Source organism: Anopheles arabiensis, chromosome 2 (genome assembly GCF_016920715.1).
Source record: "Anopheles arabiensis isolate DONGOLA chromosome 2, AaraD3, whole genome shotgun sequence".
In the NCBI taxonomy this organism is placed as follows: domain Eukaryota; kingdom Metazoa; phylum Arthropoda; class Insecta; order Diptera; family Culicidae; genus Anopheles; species Anopheles arabiensis.
Window position 1 is genome coordinate 5231689 of NC_053517.1, and position 18972 is coordinate 5250660.

General features: G+C 50.0%; 3 protein-coding genes across 9 annotated transcripts; 1 reads left to right on the forward strand and 2 right to left on the reverse strand.

Annotated features, from left to right (window-relative positions):
• The first annotated feature begins 1408 nt into the window (after positions 1-1408).
• Positions 1409-12068, forward strand: LOC120897290 (liprin-alpha-1). 6 transcript variants are annotated; one of them, XM_040302049.1, is made up of 19 exons: positions 1409-1657; positions 1926-2027; positions 2301-2465; positions 3326-3400; positions 3472-3543; positions 3617-3988; positions 4077-4214; positions 4474-4824; positions 4901-5271; positions 5350-5533; positions 5859-5948; positions 6524-6717; positions 6868-6915; positions 9183-9393; positions 9484-9653; positions 9742-10052; positions 10130-10449; positions 10524-10640; positions 10733-12068. In XM_040302049.1, the coding sequence occupies exons 1-19, from the start codon at positions 1409-1411 to the stop codon at positions 10817-10819; spliced, it is 3627 nt and encodes a 1208-aa protein (XP_040157983.1). In that variant the 3' UTR covers positions 10820-12068. The 6 variants fall into 6 exon arrangements, with proteins under 6 accessions (XP_040157983.1, XP_040157992.1, XP_040158001.1 ...); XM_040302058.1 differs by having other exon boundaries at positions 4077-4202; XM_040302067.1 differs by lacking the exon at positions 6868-6915.
• A 97-nt stretch (positions 12069-12165) lies between these two features.
• Positions 12166-15170, reverse strand: LOC120897319 (toll-like receptor 3). The gene is made up of 4 exons (XM_040302105.1): positions 14940-15170; positions 14443-14586; positions 14214-14382; positions 12166-14141 (listed from the first exon to the last, which is right to left on the reverse strand). Exons 1-4 carry the CDS (start codon positions 15000-15002, stop codon positions 12349-12351), a joined length of 2169 nt encoding a protein of 722 aa, XP_040158039.1. The 5' UTR covers positions 15003-15170; the 3' UTR covers positions 12166-12348.
• Positions 15171-15349: 179 nt separating this feature from the next.
• Positions 15350-18685, reverse strand: LOC120897320 (3-phosphoinositide-dependent protein kinase 1). 2 transcript variants are annotated; one of them, XM_040302130.1, is made up of 4 exons: positions 18335-18685; positions 17753-17896; positions 16115-17649; positions 15350-16038 (listed from the first exon to the last, which is right to left on the reverse strand). In XM_040302130.1, exons 2-4 carry the CDS (start codon positions 17892-17894, stop codon positions 15886-15888), a joined length of 1830 nt encoding a protein of 609 aa, XP_040158064.1. In that variant the 5' UTR covers positions 17895-17896; positions 18335-18685; the 3' UTR covers positions 15350-15885. The 2 variants fall into 2 exon arrangements, with proteins under 2 accessions (XP_040158064.1, XP_040158055.1); XM_040302121.1 differs by having other exon boundaries at positions 17753-17900; positions 18335-18683.
• Positions 18686-18972: the final 287 nt, after the last annotated feature.

Genomic DNA, 18972 nt, shown 5'->3' on the forward strand with positions numbered 1-18972 from the left:
ACTGGACTGTATGGATTTGTTTAATTGCATGGATTTTCTAGCATAGTTAAGCACTCACACGCTTTTTTGTGTTAATTTAGTAATGCTAGTCGTTAATACATGGCGATACATTAGGTACATTGGAAAGCTTCTTATCAGTGGGTTATTTTTGTCCCATTCGATTCGGTCACTAAAACGCATTCCTTCCAATTCGGACAATCCCTTCCATAAAATACACAAATCATGTCGTGAAGGTCTTAAATTCCATACTATTAGCGATCGTATCTAGTGTGTAGCCACTTCACAACGTATTCGCTCGTTAGCAGCTTCCTAAAAGAGCATCGGAACTTTGTTGCAAAACCATTCTTGAACAAGCACATCGTTCCAATTTCATGTTTAAGCTGTTAGTAATTTTTCCTATAACTAATAAAACATAAAAAGTTGACAGTTATTTGTACATTTCACTTAAATTTTATTTTGTACACTCGTTCGATTGGCTGCGAACGGTTTCCGTGCCGTGCCATGTATGCGTTCTCCCCGACACTTGAACTATACAGTATAGCCGCATAGCCAGCGACCGGAATGACAGGTGACAAATGTGGAAAAAAGATAGGGAAAAAAAGAAAAGAATTTACAAAACACAAAAAGCGAGAAAGGTGTGTCTCTGTGCACGGTGAAATTTTGTGACCGCAGTAATCGTTCCAATCCGTGCAGACCGTGCATTCCGAGTGCCTAATTACATAATGGGCGTCCAGTGTCGCGTGCATTCGTCGCGAAGGAAAGTTTAAGCGCAGCGTGGGCTCGTGCTGCCAGCAAGGACGTCGGCAAGGGGAACAACCTTTGCACGACGGGACGGGATTACCCCTATCGGCTGTGGCGGAAACGAGGGGGGGAATTGATCCGCCGTCGACGTTGCCTCTGGGCTGCCGCCACTGCACGGTAACGCGACCATCGCTCCCCTCCCGTCACGCGCGCCCTCCATCTCTCGCACTCTATCTCTCTCTCTCTCTCTCTCTCGCTCGTTTCCCCATCGTGCCGACATTTTTTCGACATTCTACCTGCGTGCTGCGGCCAGCGTCTCAGCTAGCATACCCCCCGCCCCCGCACCATCCTGTCATATCGAGTGCGAGTGTTACCGTAACGTGGTGTTGTGTGGTGTCCGCCGCTTCCGCCCCACGCACTGCCGCACGCACGCACGCACGTCCCGTGTTTGGCTGCCCGGTTTTGAAAAGAGAGCGAAAGTGTTGGGAGTGCGCGTCGCTCGGGAGAGAGAGATATAGTGCAATAGTGAGAGAGCGAGAGCGTGTAGTAGTAGTAGCAGCAGCAGCAACGGCCAGCAGCGACCCCAGCAGCAGGCTCCAAGGATCCAAAGGAAGAAGAAATTTTGTTTTGGGAGCTGGCGCACGGGCAAAACCAAAAATAGTGCAAAATGTGGAACATGATGTGCGACGTGATGCCGACCATCTCGGAGGACAACATCTCCCAGCGGTCGTCCCAGTTCAGCGGCGAGGATGCCAACTTCGAGCAGCTGATGGTGTCGATGCTGGACGAGCGGGACAAGCTGATGGACAGCTTGCGCGAAACCCAGCAGCGGATGGCGGACATGGAGATGAAAATCCAGGAGGTGGAAAAGGAGCGGGACAGTCTACACCGTCAGATTGCGGCCAATTTACCACAGGTGTGTGTGTGTGTGTGGGAGAGAAGGGGAAAGGAATAGGGGGAACCAAATGGGAAGTAGTGGGCTTTGCTGGCGGCTGGCGCGTCGTCGTCGTAGTCGTCGTCGTACCAGTCCGGCCTACGCACTCAACACACTCGTTGTGCCACCTTCGCCATTCCCACGCCATGTACACGGTGTACGGATTGGTCAACAAAGGAGGGGGGCTGGTTCGGTGTTTTGCTTGCTTATGATACATCTCATGCTCCGTTTCCATCTTTCCCCGGCACAGGAATTCTCGACCCTTACCAAAGAGCTAACGCAGGCCCGCGAGACGCTGCTCGAACGAGATGAAGAAATCGGAGAGCTGAAGGCGGAACGAAACAACACCAGGGTAAGCGCGCGGTCGAGGTCAAAGAGCATAAAGTGCACGGATGCTGCTGCTGCTGCCAAGCAGGCATGCTTTCGCACAGCGGACGTCCGAATGGCGCCGACCGAATATCGATAAACGGCTGTGCTGCGCTGTGTGTTGACCTGCCAATGGTAGAGGGATCACCATCAGCATTAGCATCGTTTGTCGGGATGTGTGCGGTTGCACTTACTAGATTCGCACTTTTTATCGCTTGTTTTTTTCTTCTCTTTCTTCGCTCTTTCTTGCTCGCCACAGCTCCTGCTGGAACATCTCGAGTGTCTGGTGTCCCGGCACGAGCGTTCGTTACGCATGACGGTGGTGAAGCGCCAGGCAGCATCCCAGAGCGGCGTATCCAGCGAGGTGGAGGTGCTGAAGGCCCTCAAAAGTTTGTTCGAGCACCACAAGGCGTTGGATGAGAAGGTAACGCAAACCCGGCGACGGCGAGATGGTCGGCTTGCCGGTGTGGCCAACCAACCCACAAAATCTCTCTCTCTCGCTCGCTAGTTCTCTCTTTTTTTCTACCGAGCCCATCCACCCACCACCAGGAGTGGGTCCTCCTCCTACCAGAGTCGCCCTTTTTGCAATGGGTTTCTTCCCCCTTCCAACCCCGTTTCGTCCCGAGCGTGTGTGCGTGTGAAGCGAAGAGATGCAGAAAGAATGATTAATCGTGAGTGCGTGCCCGAGCGTGTGTGTGTGCGAGTGATGTTATGCTGTGTGTATGTGGTTCGCGATTTGTTATCATTGGGTGTACTATACTAAGAGAGAGACGTGTATGTGTGTGGGTGTGTGACTGGATGGCCGCTATAATGCACCCAAGATCGCCCTCCCCCACACATTTGCCGCCCGAGAGAGATGCGTACGATTATTTGCATTTAAATCGATCGTTGGCAATCATTGGATAAGCAGTTTACGGTTTGCTTTGTGATAAAAATCAATGTTCGTCATTCATGATACGCCGTTTGGAAGAATATTGAATGCTCTTCTGTTTTGTGTACAACACGTCCGTGACTAACCGGTTCAACTTAAGCTATGCCTCAAAACATATTTGCTTCGCCAGCTCATCGCATTCCAGCGTAAACGGTGTGAAAAGATACATTTGATCAGTTCAAATATTCCATAAACCCCAGGCTCTGAATTACTGTTCGATTGTTTGCTGTTTGTTTATCCCTAGGAAAAGAAGAGTTTACTTAACAATAATCAACAATTTGTAGCTAACATTTCTGTTGGTCAACGGGGACAAGACGTCATAGTAAATGCATTTTTTTCACCGTGCTTTCCAGGTTCGAGAGCGACTCCGAATATCGTTAGAGAAAAATAATGATCTAGAAGCGGAACTCAACCAAACCAAAGAGGAGGTAAGAGAGCTATCAGTGAATAATCAGAATTCCCCGAATTAACACCTCTTTGCATGGAAACTGTATTTCAGCTTCAACAATACAAGTCGGGTGTATTGTCCAACCAATCGGACCCTTCGCTAGACAGCAGCAGCGAAAAGAAGGTATGCAAATGAATAATTATGTTTTTACGGTTTTCGAAAGATTGCTTACGTGTGCGTTTTTACCTTTTTACAGGATGCATTGAAGAACGGCGAAGCCGGAGAAATGATCGACTACAGCGCAAAGACGCACGAACTGCAGACGATCATCGAAAAGCAAACGGCCGAACTGTCCCAGTGGCAACGGCGCGTGTCCGATCTGAACACCAAGATCAACGAGATGGAGGACAACATGTGCAAGCTGCAGAAGGAGTACACCAAGTCGCAGGAAGCGTGCGTGAAGCTGCAGCGCGATCTGCGCGAAAACGTTGCCCAGAAAGAGGACCAAGAGGAGCGCATTGCGACGCTCGAGAAGCGCTATCTGAATGCGCAGCGCGAATCGACCTCGCTGCATGACCTGAACGAGAAGCTTGAGCAGGAATTGCGCCACAAGGAGGCTCAGCTGAAGGTAACGTATTCTCTCTCAGCACGGTGCACGGTGGCCCTGTTCGTACGGAGCAAATGCATTTGTTTGTTTCGATTGTTTCCCCCCACAGCTGCAAGAAGGTAAAATAGCGGCGATACAGGAAAAGCTTGAACTTTCCGAGCAGAAGCTGGCCCAGTTCTCGAAGCTGCCGGAAATGGAGGAACAGCTGAAGGCGCGAATGGAAGCCCTAACACAGGTAGGCAAACAGGTAGGCTAACACGAACGAACGGATCGCGTCAAAATCTTCTTAACCCCTTATTAATTCTTCTTTTGATCCAATCGTCCCGATAGTACCCCCGATAGTAGTAGAGGGAACGCGCTCCGCGTTCTACGATAGATGTGTAGCTCGCATGTAACTCGCACGATACCACTCTTCTCTATCTCTTTTCCTCGTTGCTGTGTCGCCATTCGCAAAGTAGTAACCCATTTTCTTTTATTTTCCTTTCTTTCGCATGTGGGCTAAAAAGGCACAGGAGCGGCACGGTTCGGCCGAGGATCGTATTACGCGGCTGGAGAACAATGTGGAGGAAAAGAATGCGGAAGTCATGCGTCTCAATCAAAGACTGAAGATGAACGAAGAGCACAATCAGCGGCTATCGTCGACGGTGGACAAACTGCTGGCCGAGTCGAACGACCGGTTGCAGGTCCATTTGAAGGAACGCATGACGGCGCTGGAGGAGAAGAACACGCTCACGCAGGAGCTCGACAAGGCGCGCAAGTACGCCGAAGAGCTGTGCCAGGAGAAATCCGATATGCTCAAGGAGATCGCCAAGAACCGGCTGGAGATGGAAACGTTCAAGCGTCAAATATTGCAGCAGGTTTGTTTGCACCATGCACCGGGTGGCGTTGGCCGTGAATCTAACCATTTTGAGTTGTTCTTTCGTTTTTTTTTAGGAAATTGCGTACAACATCCAGCAAACGGAAGCACTAACCAGAAGCTTATCACCAAACGCGGTCGGCAATCCGTCCGCCAACAGTGGATTTTCGCGCAGCGGGTCGGCCACCTTCAGCACGCACAGCTTGCGGCGGAACAAATCGACGCTGGAGGAGGAACACTTTAACCGCTCGATGGCGGAACAGGACTGGAACAAGCTGCAGCACATGACCAATGCACAAGTATTTGACGGTGGCGTGCTCGAGGGCGCGGACGAGGCGGACAATCTGTTCGGCACGGGCGACATCATTTCGCCGACCGGACACACCGATGCACAAACGTTGGCGATCATGCTGCAGGAGCAGCTCGATGCAATCAACAATGAGATCAGGTAAGGGTGGAAATTGTTGTGCTGAACGGACGTTTGATTTGTGGACGCTTTTCTTTACGCTTTTGGTACTATTTGCAGGTTAATACAGGAGGAAAAACAGTCCACAGAAGCACGAGCAGAGGAGCTGGAATCTCGTGTCGGCAGCTTGGAGCATATGAACCTGTTAGCCCGCGGCCGGTCGATGGACCGCCAGAGTCCACCGCTCAGCGGTAGCAGCACACCAAACAGTCCCAATCGTGACTACCTTCAAAAGTACCACACGGTATGTAAAACGGGGCTTTGATGCTTCGCTCAATGTTTCTGTTGGCCGGCGCCGTTTCTCTTGTGTTCATCCAATTTGAATCGTTTGATCGTTTATTAGTTCCCAATGTCAAGTGCAGTGATCCGCCCTTCCTTAAAAAAACGCAAAATTACCTCCAATGTAACCATTGTTCGGCCGTCGCCCCCTTAATTCAGTCACTGCATCATGCATCATCGTGCTGACCAATCGACAGAGAGTGTGTTGAGTTGTGTTGGTTGTTAGTTTTTCAAGTGTTTCGTTTCCACTACGTTATGTTCTTTATACACACGTCTGCTTATCGTTACAGGCGCCAGCGTCGATGTCGCCAGCGCATTTGCATCAATACGTAACCACTTTGAATCAAGTTCCGTTGTCCGAATCGTTACCCTCTAGCCAAGTGAGTGGTTCCGGCATTGAAGTGACCTAGTTCGAACTTGTTGCAACTGCTTATTTAAATGAAATTGAATGCCCCGGGGGGATCGGTGTGGTTATTTTTAGTTTCACAATTGGACCGTCTATTTTTTCGTGCGCAATTTTATGCTTTATGTTTTGTTGGTTGTTTTTTCGGCAAAACGCATTTTGTTCGTTTTCTTTTCATTTACCTTAATTTTGCATTATTCGATGTTGTTGTTGGCAATTGTTTGTCTGTTTCTTTGGCGGCGGCACAGAGCTTCTTTTGCCGCGTAGCAGCTTGTTGATAAGTGCAGCATTTTTTTTGTTGTTGGTTTGTTGTATCTGGTTGGTTTCGTGGAAGAATGAAGGCACGCGAACATCGTAAATAGCCGCTTTAATGAATTAGAAAACAGCTTAGCGATCATAAAAGGAGCTTTTTTATTTTGTTTGAATCGTTTTTTGTAACAAAATTGATTATTTTATAATTTTGTTATCTGCATTAACAGTGGACGCTTTTGAATAATGATGTTTGGTGCTGCAATCGTTAAACCGTGTCTAATGGATTTTGTTTTTGCCTAGGTACAGCTGGCACATCTGCAGTCGGAAATGCAACACGATGATATGGGCAATGCGGACCACGACATGTCTGCCAGCGGCGGTGTTTGCGGAGGAGATAACAGTTCCGGCGGCACCATATCGCCCGCCACCGCACGCACCATGCGGCTGGAACGTTTCGCACTAGCATTAGCGCACAGCCAGGAGGAACTGAAACGGTAAGCAACGAAATGGAGGGGCTCAAATCGGAATCCTACTTTAACTACTAACTGACCGGGTTTACCGAGGCATGATGCTTGATTTGTTGTACATAATGTTCTCTTCTTCACCACTTCCACTGCTGCTGCCTATCGGTCGACCACGCGTAGACGGTCGCAAGGAGTCGTCCATGGAACGGAATTTCCGAACGAGTCCAGGTCATTATCATTTAAGTTACTCGGTACCAAACCATCGGTTCGGTTGCATGAACTCACAAAACAGAATCGCTACAATAGTACGCTGACCAGTGCGATGCTCCATACTCGTATGCAGCGCTTTCAGAACGTGTCTAGGTTGTTGAACCATCCTTCTTCCGCCCATCATCAGCGCTATCTTCCGTCCGTCCATCAACAGCACCCTCATCGGCCATCTCATCACGCTCCGTCGTACGTCGGTCGGCCGCCGTACGGTGGAAGGACGAAATATCGCTTCCCTCCATCGACGGCGGCGACGGCTGCGGCACTCCACGTTTCTCGGAGGGAGCGACCGATAGTCTCCCGCTATCATCAGCGTGCCTATCACAGTCATCCATACCTTTCGAACAGCCGGTTCTATTCATCGCCACTCGTGACGGCGAACGTAATATCCTCCCATTTACAGCAGCGACACCGGCAACCACAACAGCAGCAGCCGCAGCAGCAGCCGCAGCGACGATTCCATTTACCTCACCCATCTATTTCATTGCTTCGAAGACAGGCGGGGGATAATGTTACAACCCACCTGCATCATCACCCTCACCACATGCGCCAATCGCTGTACGAGCAGCTCCGGCATGCGAATGTCTTTGACGCTACTCGGCCACCATCGGAGCGCCCTGTCGCTCACAGCCAGTATCCATTCCAGCCGCGCAGTAGCAGCACCGGTCGAACCGGCGTTCCGTACTTGCCTCCGTCGTCCCTCCGATACAGTCACACGATGAGGGCGGCGGTGGGGTACCAGCAACCGCAACAGCCACGGTCGCTGTTGCAGCTGAACTTAAAGCGTGAGCTGTGCTACACCTTTCCACGATTGATTTCGAACATGCCGCTGATTGGGACGGCCAATGAGTCGATGATCATTATCAACAACTCCCCGTTCGCTTTGACCGATCGGAGGTTTGGCATACTGCATCACTGCGCCATGTCCGATTCGTATGTGTAGCAGTGAAGCAGGCTCCCCATGGGAGCGACCTTTTTAATGGATTTTGTTTGTGTTTGTGTGTTTTACTTAAGACGCAGAGACTGATAGACGCATGTTCCAGCGGGTGCCATCTTTCTTATCATCTGTGGAGACAATCCGACGGCATGATGCGTGCAGTAAGCTCTCTGCCTTACGAGGATTAAACATGTGATCGAAGGGCCACATGTGGTCACGCAGGTTGCCCATCCCCGATGGTATCGTGATGCTCGATTTCGCCGTGAAAGCGATTTAATCCTCCTATCCCATGTACATTCCATCTATGATAAGCGCATTCGATCCAACATGTGTGTGTTGTGCAGGTTGAAATAGAGAATGATTTTGATTTTGAGTATAATGTTGACTATTTTGATGTGATTCTCACATCGCTTCGTTGGTAGGGGGTTGTTGGGGGGTTGTTACGTTTATTTTATCCTATTCATAGGCAAGCCGGCAATGGATTCCTCTTGTCGCTCTAACCATAAGTTGTTAATTACACACACATATACACGGCTGGTGTAGAGTTTGTGCAAGAGATTTTGGTATTGAGGGCATATCGCGTACGATGTAAGTCATCTACCACATACTTTCCTGTTTGCAACGTATATGTTGTTTCCCCCCCTGCTGTGTTAGTGTAAAGCCTTGGACCTAGCACACACGCACACACGCTGGTTGATGACTGATGAACCGTTTCACGAATCACGTGCATCACTCACACTATCGCTCATTGTTACAATTCTTAGTGCAAAATTTTCTAATGACCAACTGCGTAGCACTGCTAGAACGTGGTCAGTTAAAGGGAGGTGGGGGGCATCGATTGTTTCAAATGGATGAGCATTTCAGTAGTGATTGGTATGCTAGTCGGTTGTGAGGGAAAAGAGGAAACTTTAGGGGAAAGGCTACATTTTCCCGCTAGATCCACCAAAAACATTGATTAATGAACGAACGGGTGCAAGTAACGCACATATTCAAAATTAAAAGGCTGATTGGCTGATTGGCTCGAAAGGCACCACCAATTCATCATACCGTTGATTTGCATCCGAGTTCATGTAACCGATGAGTAATATAATTATCTCATCCCTTCCACACTCTTACTGCTAAAAATCTGTTGCTAAAAAGTCAACACATGTTCTGCATTAGTATGATATTGCGATTGGTCACGTAGTGTTGGTTTGATGCGATCTTATTAAGTTGTTATAATAGTTTTATGACCTCTAGGGGTGATTAACAGACTAACTGATTGTTGCTCTCCGACCCGCCCTCATTACAGGAATCATTTTGTGGCCAGCAGCAACTACGGCATGTCGCCCCTGAATTCGCGCCACGGAAGCCAGGAGTCGCTGAAGCACCTGAGCATGGTCAGCTCGCTCAGTTCTCTACAAACGCCAACCGCCAGCCGGGGAGGAGATGCCGTATCGGCGGCACAAAAGAAGAAGGGCATCAAGTCCAGTTTGGGACGGTTCTTTAGCAAAAAGGAAAAGGTAAGCTGTGATGTGATTTGCTGCACCCGCACGGCTCCACTGCTGTACATTATTGCTTACCGTTGGTTGAATCTTACTCTACTTCTCCAGGTAAAAGGTGTGAAGGATTCCTCGATGCCAGACGGCTCCACCAGCATGATGTCGATGAGTGGGCTTTCGCTGATCAGCGATATTGACTCAACGTACGATAATATAAGCGTATCCGGCTACAGACCACCGGGCAAGTCGAATCCGATCGATTACACCCGGCAAAAGAAGAAGTATGTTGTTTTGTGGAACAGCAAATCTTTTCGTATTGTTTTTCTTATATCATGTTGTTTTTTTCCTTTCATTGATTGCATTGCGCAGGGAACACGACTATCGGCACGATCTGTTGGGCGAGGCCATGAAAGCCGGCACACCGTTCGCGCTGTGGAACGGGCCAACGATTGTCGCCTGGCTAGAGTTGTGGGTCGGCATGCCGGCCTGGTATGTGGCTGCCTGTCGTGCCAACGTGAAATCCGGTGCCATCATGAGCGCGCTTAGCGATACGGAAATCCAGCGCGAAATCGGTATCAGCAACCCACTGCACCGGCTAAAGCTGCGCCTTGCCATACAGGAAATGGTGTCGCTAACGTCACCATCGGCACCGCAAACCACGCGGACAACGCTGGCATTCGGTATGGGGGAGGACATTCACCCTTGGTGCCTTGCTTTTATAACGAAAAAACGCCTGTTGCGCCTTTTTCTTCCACAGGAGACATGAATCATGAGTGGATAGGGAACTATTGGTTGCCTAGCTTGGGTCTACCTCAGTACCGTACTACGTTCATGGAGTGTCTGGTGGACGCTCGCATGCTAGATCACCTCAACAAGAAGGACCTGCGCGGTCAACTGAAGATGGTGGACAGCTTCCATCGGACCAGCCTGCAGTTTGGCATCTCCTGCCTGAAGCGACTGAACTACGATCGCGCGGCACTGGAGGAGCGACGGAAGGCGTCCGAAAACAGTCTCAGTGATGTGCTGGTGTGGACAAACGATCGCACAATGCGATGGGTGCAGAGCGTTGGTCTCAAGGTGAGTTTTATTGAGTTCTAGTAAGAGTAGCGGCCTGTCACTAAACGACCAACACTTGTGCCCCTTTTTTGCAGGAATATGCCAACAATCTGCTAGAATCCGGCATACACGGCGCCCTGATAGCGTTAGATGAAAGCTTCGATGCTAATTCCATGGCCCTAGCTTTGCAAATTCCAACCCAAAACACACAGGTACGTAAACTGGTGCAATGGTGTACAGCAAGATGAGTACTTGTAACAACACATTTCGTTCTGCTTCTCTTTCTACTCTGCAATATTTGCAGGCTAGACAAATTTTAGGCACGGAATTTAACAAACTGCTCGAACTGTCCACCGAACGGCGCACGGATCGAGATTCAATCAAATCTTGACATAATCCTAGTCATCCTAGTCTAAATGGATAATAAGTATGCTTATATTAATAATGATAATAATATAAAGTAATATTAATAATACTATTATTAATGATAATGATAATAACAATAGCATTATTGTTATGAATAATGAAAATATTAATACTAATACTAATAATAATCTAACGATAAATACCTACCTACTAACAGAGCGGATCACTGCGCAATAGAGCGAGGAGGAGGAGGAGAAGGAAGAGGAGGAGGCATAAGGGAGAAAGAGATAGTATTTTATGGGCAACATGAATGCAACAAAGTAAGGCTAGCAAGCGAACGGGACGGGAGGGGGTAAACCGTAACACAAATCAGAAGGGAGCAGCAGCAAGCACACAGACCCAAGATGCGTGACGCAAGTCGAATATTCAAAGATACATACCAGCAGCATTAGTAAAGCAAACGATTACTAGTAAGCGACAAGTATAAGGGGGGGAGGGGGTAGAAAGGATACCGAAAAGAGATCATATGTGGGAAAGGGAGAAAGGGAACACAGTTGTAGCAGATGGGGAGAGGTGGGCAGGGTAGTAGAAAGTATAATAGAGGGAAACAATATATATATTATATATACACACACAAACAAACAAACACAGCCACGGCCAGACACATACACACAAACATGTTTGTCCTGCAGCGTACAGCAAACGATCGTCGTATAACGTTTTTGGGTAGTAGAATGGGTCGCAAAAAAGGAAAGGGAAGGGATCTATCTATCTAAATACAACATTGTCATAAGTTTAAGGCAATTGATCGCTCGCGCATCACGGGGAAAAGGAAGAAGAGCTGAGGGAGGAAAGGATGAGCTCTAACCACACTACTACCCCTTTTCGAAGCTATGTATGTATATGTATGGTATAGGTTGAAACAAAACAAAAATGGTAACCCAAGTGACATGAGAACGGGAGGGAGTGCAGCAGAAGGACCTGCAGGGAAGATCAGTAGTAGAGATACCCATAACACACACATACCCACACCCACACATATACACACAGAAACAAAACATCCCTCGAACAGCAGACGCAAACGATGGAAGGAAGTGTCTCCAAACTTTAAAAGAACAAAGCAAAACAAAAAACAAAAAACAAAACTACCGCTAATTGTAAAGATATACTTATAATCCCGGCATGAAAACAGGAAAACAAAAAGCTACGGAAGAAAGCAAAAGCAGAAGAAACCAAGAAACAAAAACAAAACAAAAATACAAAATGAAAATGCATCTGTGTTCCGGATACCTTAAACAAAAAGCAGCGTGTGTCTGGGGTGTGCACGTGCTGACGACAAGACGACATGAAGAGCGCGCACGTTCTAGAGTTTTTTTTTTGGGGAAGTGTGGTTGTATTTCGACATTTCAGTTCTTACAGGTTGTGTTTGCTTAAAACGTACGTAATTGTTTTGCCTGCGCACACACACGAATGCGCCTGTCGCTGGTGCTTACACTGCTAAGTATGATGGGCCCTTTTTCGCTCGATCGTTGCACTTCAAGCGGAGGGAGCCATCTAGTATTCAATGTCGTTGCTAGTGATGCGCTGCTGTGGCGTGGGTACATTTGCTGCAGGCGCTGCCGCCGCCGCTGACGTCGCGTACCGGGACTGACTTTTCTGCAGCTTCTGTTGCAGTCGCTGGCGTTTCTGTTGGTAGAGCAGTGATTGGTGCGGTTTCTGGTAGACTTGCACAATGTTTACACCCCCCGGCATGATGCCGTTCACTGCCGCACTGGGTCGTACGCCGTTGTTGTGCGCGAGGGCCACACGAACGGATGGGACTGGTGCTGATACTGCTCCTCCCCGGTGGTGGTGGTAACGCTTCTGCAACAGCGCCTGCTGCTTCCTGCGATTCAGCTCACTGATGCGCAGCGCAATCTTATGCGCCTGGTTGCTATCGATCTGGCAGTGGAGATTTTTGCGAATCACATAGTAGACGCTGCGATTCTGGATGCCCTGGGCCGGGTCGCTGCAGCGCGGCGTCAGCTTGTTGCTGTACACGTACGCAGCGAGCGGATTGTCGGAGGAGGACGATATCTTGAGCCGGTTGGTGGCCGCCTGTCGCCACTGTACCATCGTGCAGCTGCACTGCCACGGGTTGTCGATGAGGCGCACGATCTGAACGCCCGGTGCGAGCCGGCGGAAGAAATCGGTCGGTAGCTGTGTCAGCCGATTACCGTGCAGGTACAGCTCGACCAGCTGCAGCAGCTCGTCGAACAGTCCGACCGGCAGCTCGGTAAGTAGATTGTGCGAGAGGTCGACTATTCGCAGCCGCTTCACGCCGAAGAACGCATCCATCGAAAGCGTTGCGATGGCACAGCGTGACGCGTACAGTTCGGTTAGGTTCTTCATCTCCGCGAAGCTGTCGTACTCGACGAACGAAATGTTGCCCTGCAGCAGGCGCAGCGTGCGCAGCGAACGGAGCCCCCGGAAGAGGTACTGGTTGAGGGCGGGCAGCTGCAGATTGCGTATCTCGAGCAGCTCCATCGCGGCCAGCCCCTGGAATGGTTTCGGTGTGCCAATCTGCAGCCCGACCTGGTCGCTGCCGAGGAACAGCGAGCGGGTCATGTTGGCGATCGCGAACGAACTGTCGAACACGTACTCGATCGGGTTCTGGCGCAGATCGAGCTTGGCCAGCTTCGGGAACGGGGGGAAGGTAAGCTCCGAAACTTTGGAGATGTTGTTGGCGGACAGATCGAGCACCTGCAGCTCGAGCAGGCCGGCCAGCGCGTAGTAGCTGACCTCGAGCAGTCGGTTGTTGGCGAGCGAAAGGAGCCGCATGTTCGGTGCACCGTAAAACGCAAACGGTGGCAGTATCTTGAGGTTGTTGTGCTGCAGCGACAGACGCTGGAGCCGGTCGAGCCCGTACAGGAAGTCGGGATGCAGCGACTCTAGCTGACAGTCGTGGATGGACAGCGCGGTTAGGTTGGACCAGCCGTAAAACGACACGTTGCTGGTGCTGGCCAGCTCGCGCTTGTACACCTCGTACGGCACAATCTCTAGCTCGAACGTTTCGGTGAGTGAATCGGCCCCGTTAGCCCCATCGACCACGATCTCTTCCTCCTCGTCAGTAGCCACGATCTGGTAAGCGGTGGCATCGGGGGAAGACTGTAAGCCCAACCCGGTGAGTGAAGGTTGCGTACGGTCCAGTACGGTCGGTGGTTCCGTGCGCACCAGCTCGAGCGATTCCAGATGTAGTCGGGCCACGGGCAGTTCCGCATCGAGCGAAAAGCGTAACAGTTGCGCTTGCAGTGACTGCACATGAAGCTCTCTTAGATGGTGGAAGCGAACCAGATTGGAAGCATTCACTAGAAGGAGGACGGATTAGGCAAGGTAAGTAAGCTTATCACGTGTTTCCGCGCGTTTCCGGCCAAACCTACGCTGATATTGTTCCGTCTGGGAAGTGTAAATTATTTTCAGCACCGTTGTATCGAGTGATAGAAGATCTTCGATCTTCTCAAACCCTGCGCCTTGGGCGACCATACACAGGGCATGAAACGAGCCGGTAGAATCTTCATCATCGCCCAGTAATTCCGTATTACTTTCGAACTAAAGGCAATGAAGATACATATAGTACAGCTCGTTTGCGATTTGTCTATCTCTACTCACATCATCCTGTGTTGTGGACGATGCTTTGGACGTCCGGTTGACTTCAGTCCACACTTCCGGTTGAAGTGGTCGGTCGCACAAACACTCGGGAGGACAGTCGAGCAAAGCGAATGATCGATCGCGTGCCTCTGTAGTGTGGAGCAGCTTGAATAGCAGAACAGAACGGATGTAATATACGATAAATGTAATGAAACAGATTTGTACAAAGCACAAGAACTAGATAAGATGCCCTCTTTTCCCCGTTATGGGTTGCTTTCACTGCACTGTGTAGTGTGGAATTGCTGAACGCATTCTTTGAACTACTTCCGGGAAGGATAAACGATAGGAAATAGCTAACGTGTCTAAGGACACCACCAGCATGATGCTACAGTTCCTCCAGAAAACTTCACCAAATTTGACACAGTTTAGTCATTACTTTTTAAATTTGAAACGTTTCCACTGTCTCCAATTTGCCTACAACTTCCACAATCCATTTCCGGTTACACAAAAATACTCACAGAAAGAAGCACCACCACTGCAACGACGGTCGTTTTAGACCTGGAAATGGGTTTTAATAACATTGTTTTTTTCCGTCCTTTAACGGATACACGGGACAAATAGCGTAAGAGTACGACGTATCCTGCTCAGTCACACGCAGTACTGAACTGAACTCGGAACTGGGAAGCGTGGAACGACCAACCATGTGGCTCTGTTTCGTTGCCGCGCTGTCGACCACTGCCCGTCTGGCGGAAATCGCTTATCGCCGCAATGTTCTTAAGACACACACAGGGCACTATCGTAGTTAGGGGAACAGGCACAGCAGGCCGAGCAGTGCGATAAATGTACGCAATGAGAACGTCTCCATCCTTACAACTCTCAGTACCAGTACCAGTAAACGAAAAGAAAAGGGTTCGAAACGCTTGTGGTGGAGGTTGTGTGGTTGTTGTTTTATTTTCTCAATTTATTTTTTCTCTTCCCGTTTCGGTGCGGGCGTCTCCAAACCCAAGAAAGCGTGTGGTGTGTGCAGGTTGCCCCCCCATATCATATCAGCTGATGCTGCAACGCTGTGGTTGGCGATTTTGGCGCCCTTTTCCGACCCTTTAATGGTGCATGTGTTCGTTCGGGAGGCAACACGGAATAATAAGCGGAATAATCCAAACAAATCCATCTGTTTTAAGTGATTCTAAACGTGCCCTGCTGCTTATTTATTATATGCCGTTGTTACTTGTCTAGCCTTGTTTCCTAACAGTCCTTTCAATTACCACCCTTCTGCCTTCAATTCTTCATTTCACTCCTATCCTAAACATGCATGATTTACATGATCGCAGCAGCAGCTGAAAGCGCTGAACGATAAGATTGCTCTTTTTTGTACACACGCACACGCACAAACACACACACACACATGCACACCATACACACGAACAATCATCACGGCGTACCCACATACACATACGCACACATCTCTTATTCCTTTTGAACGAGACTGTTGGATGTGGTCGTGGTGGTGGTATCATTATTCTCACTATTTAGGAAAGCCTTTCGATGAACGTCGGTAATGGTATCACACCATTTCAGTGCAAATCCTTCCGGATCTTCCAGATAGTAAATTCGGTTTGGCTGTAGGAGAGAAAGGACAGTAGAGAGGCAATTAGTTTCGCCAATACCACAGTTGGTGCTCCCGTGTCTAGCTTACCGTGTTTACGTAGAACGTTTTGAAGTTCTTCGCCTCAACCGACAGCGAGGAGGTCCAGGGAATCTCGCCCTTCTTCACCATGGTTACCGGATCGATGTAGATTAGCCGGGGTCGCTTCGTCAGCAGTAGCATGCGACGACGGGCAAACAGTCCTTTGCGTTTGTAGATGATGCCGTACTTTAGGATCTCGTCGCCGTCTGCAAACGGCTGCCACAGGCTCACCGGGCCCGGATCGTTCTTGAACGCTTCCTCGACTGTTTTGAAAAACTTGAGCGACGACAGCCCGGAACGCGTTAAGCTAAACACGCGCCCCGTCCCGGCCCGGTTACTGTCGGCTTCGTCTTTGTCCACACTTTCGCCTCCACTTTCTCCTCCTCCTCCTCCTCCACCGCTGCCACGAGTCTTATCACCCTTTTTGCGCTCGCCTTCCACGCTACCGCTGCGTCCCACCACCTCCTCATCCTCGTCGTCGTCTTCGTCGTCGCGAGCGTCGTCGTTCTCCTTCACCTCGGCCAGCTTAAAGTCGAACAGGCGCGTTATCTGCCTATCGTCCAGCCCGGGCTGCATGCCCTCGGGGAAGTGGACCGTCTCATTGTTTAATACTGTTTCCGTGTTGGTGGACGGCATCGGGGCCGGCTGTTGGCGCAGATGCTCGAAATCAATCCCCTCGAAGAACGCGTGCTGGCGTATCGTGCGGTAGCGCGGGCTGTCCCGCGCGCCGAGCCGCTTCGACTGCTCCAGATGCAGCAGGCGCGTCACCAGATCCTTTGCCGTGTGGTCGAAGCTGTCCGCGTACGAGACCTGGCAGCGGAGGATCATCTTGAAGATCAGATACTCGGACGCGGCCCGGAACGGCGACACGCCGCACACCATCTGGTAGAGCGTGCAGCCGTACGACCAGAGATCGGAGGCGGGCGAGGAAGGTGTACCGGTAAGGATTTCGGGCGAGACGTACTGGGCGGTGCCGACGAAGCTGCGCCGCTTGTTGGGTGGGCGTGTTGCTGGCGGCGCGTCCTCCCCATTATCGTCCGTATCGTCGTCGTCGTACTCGGCCCCGAGCACCCGCTGGGCGTGCTTGCGTGCCGTCGACATGGTGGGCGAGGACGGTGCGTCCTTCTTTTCCTCACACCCACTGTCCGCCTGCTCCTCCTCGTCCTCGTCCTCCTCCTTGTAGTCGAGCTTGGAGGAGCCGAAGTCAGCGATCAGCACGTGCATGCGCTCGTCCAGCAGAATGTTTTCCGGCTTGATGTCCCGGTGCAGGATGGCCATGTCGTGCATGGTTTCGAGGGCGAGCAGTATTTCGGCCGCATAGAACCGCGCACAGTCCAGCGTGAAGGAGGGCCGGGACAGCAGCGTCAGCAGCGTACCGTTGCAGGCGTATGTCATGACGAAGTAGAGCTTGCTGCGATCCTGGAACGTGCAGTACAGCCCCAGGAAGCCGGGCCGCCCGGTGAGCCGGTTCAGCACTTCCCGTTCGCGCTTCACGTACTCTTGCTTCTTTTCCCGCAGTATGAGCCGCTTTTCGCACACTTTTACTGCAAAAAAGAAAAGCACCACAATAGAGATGGACGCGTACAAGTGAAATCGGTACAGGGGAGGAAGCGGGGGGGGGGGGGGTGGTAGTGTGGTGAAACTTACTTGCGTATTTTTTGGATGTTCTAACTTCTTTGGCCAGGTAAACACAGCTGAAGCTTCCTTCGCCGAGCATTTTGCCGAAATAGAAATCGTTTGGATTCAGCCGATGGCCGCTGCTCGGCTTGGTGCTCCGATTGCTATCCATTACTACCTGTGTGTGTTTGGTTTCCGATCGGGGCGGGATTGGGAAGAAAGCAAACCAGTGAGACAGACACAGATGATTAGGCGACGAAACCGACAGCGGGGGAATATATTATTTTTAAAACACATCAACTCAGGGCCAACTTTTCGCAAACCATATCTCTCGCTCGGAAGGAAAAGCACCTAGCTGGCTAGGCTGTGAAATTTCCACCCCTTGCCCGTGGCCGTACCCCTAAATGACACACATTCGCGTTAGATCATTTCTGCACTGCACTGAGTCAGCAGCGGTGGGCGCATCATCGCGCGCTTGAGTTATTTTGCACTTGGAACCATTTTTTTGGTCCGCATGCATTTGGAAATGGCACGCATCGAGTGTGTCGGTGTGAGAGGTTGAGGGTATTTTGCAAAATTGGCTAAAATAAATACAAGTTTCTAGTTTATTACCGTGTTGTTGGAGCTGGTGGTGGTTGATTGCATATCCACGGATGCAGGTTTCGAACAGTGGGGCATACTAGCGATTGCTTTTGGTGAAGTTTGGGCCGCCGATGATTCACATTCGAGCAGGCTGCACTTTCAGACGGGAAGCGAAACGGGACAATAGCGCAAAACCGGCACGAGGCTGAGAACAATTTAGCACTAAATACACAAACTTTTTCTTGGAAAACAATGCCCCAATGTTGCAAAGTCCGGTTCAGCCAAACGGCACGGATCAACCGGAAGGCGCGGCGATGATGGCGCGATTATTGGTGTGTTCTGCAGAGTCTGCAGTTTGGTTGGTTTGGAATTTTAATAATTGTTGGAAACGAAGGGATCGTTTTGATGCGTGGAGGTAAAATAAAAACACCCCGTTTAGTTTAGATATGCTGAATCAGGCAACCGAAGCAAGATGGCTGCTACAGTTTGAACAACGGATAAGAATCCTCTAAAATAAATGATGTTGTAACTGAAGAAGATGAAAAAAAACAGAAAACCAAACAATGCATTTGCTAATCCAATTATCAAAATAATCTTTATTTGAAGAATAAAGATCTTTTGTAAGGAACGTGTAGACGCGTCGGAACAATTGGTCATCTATTGACGTT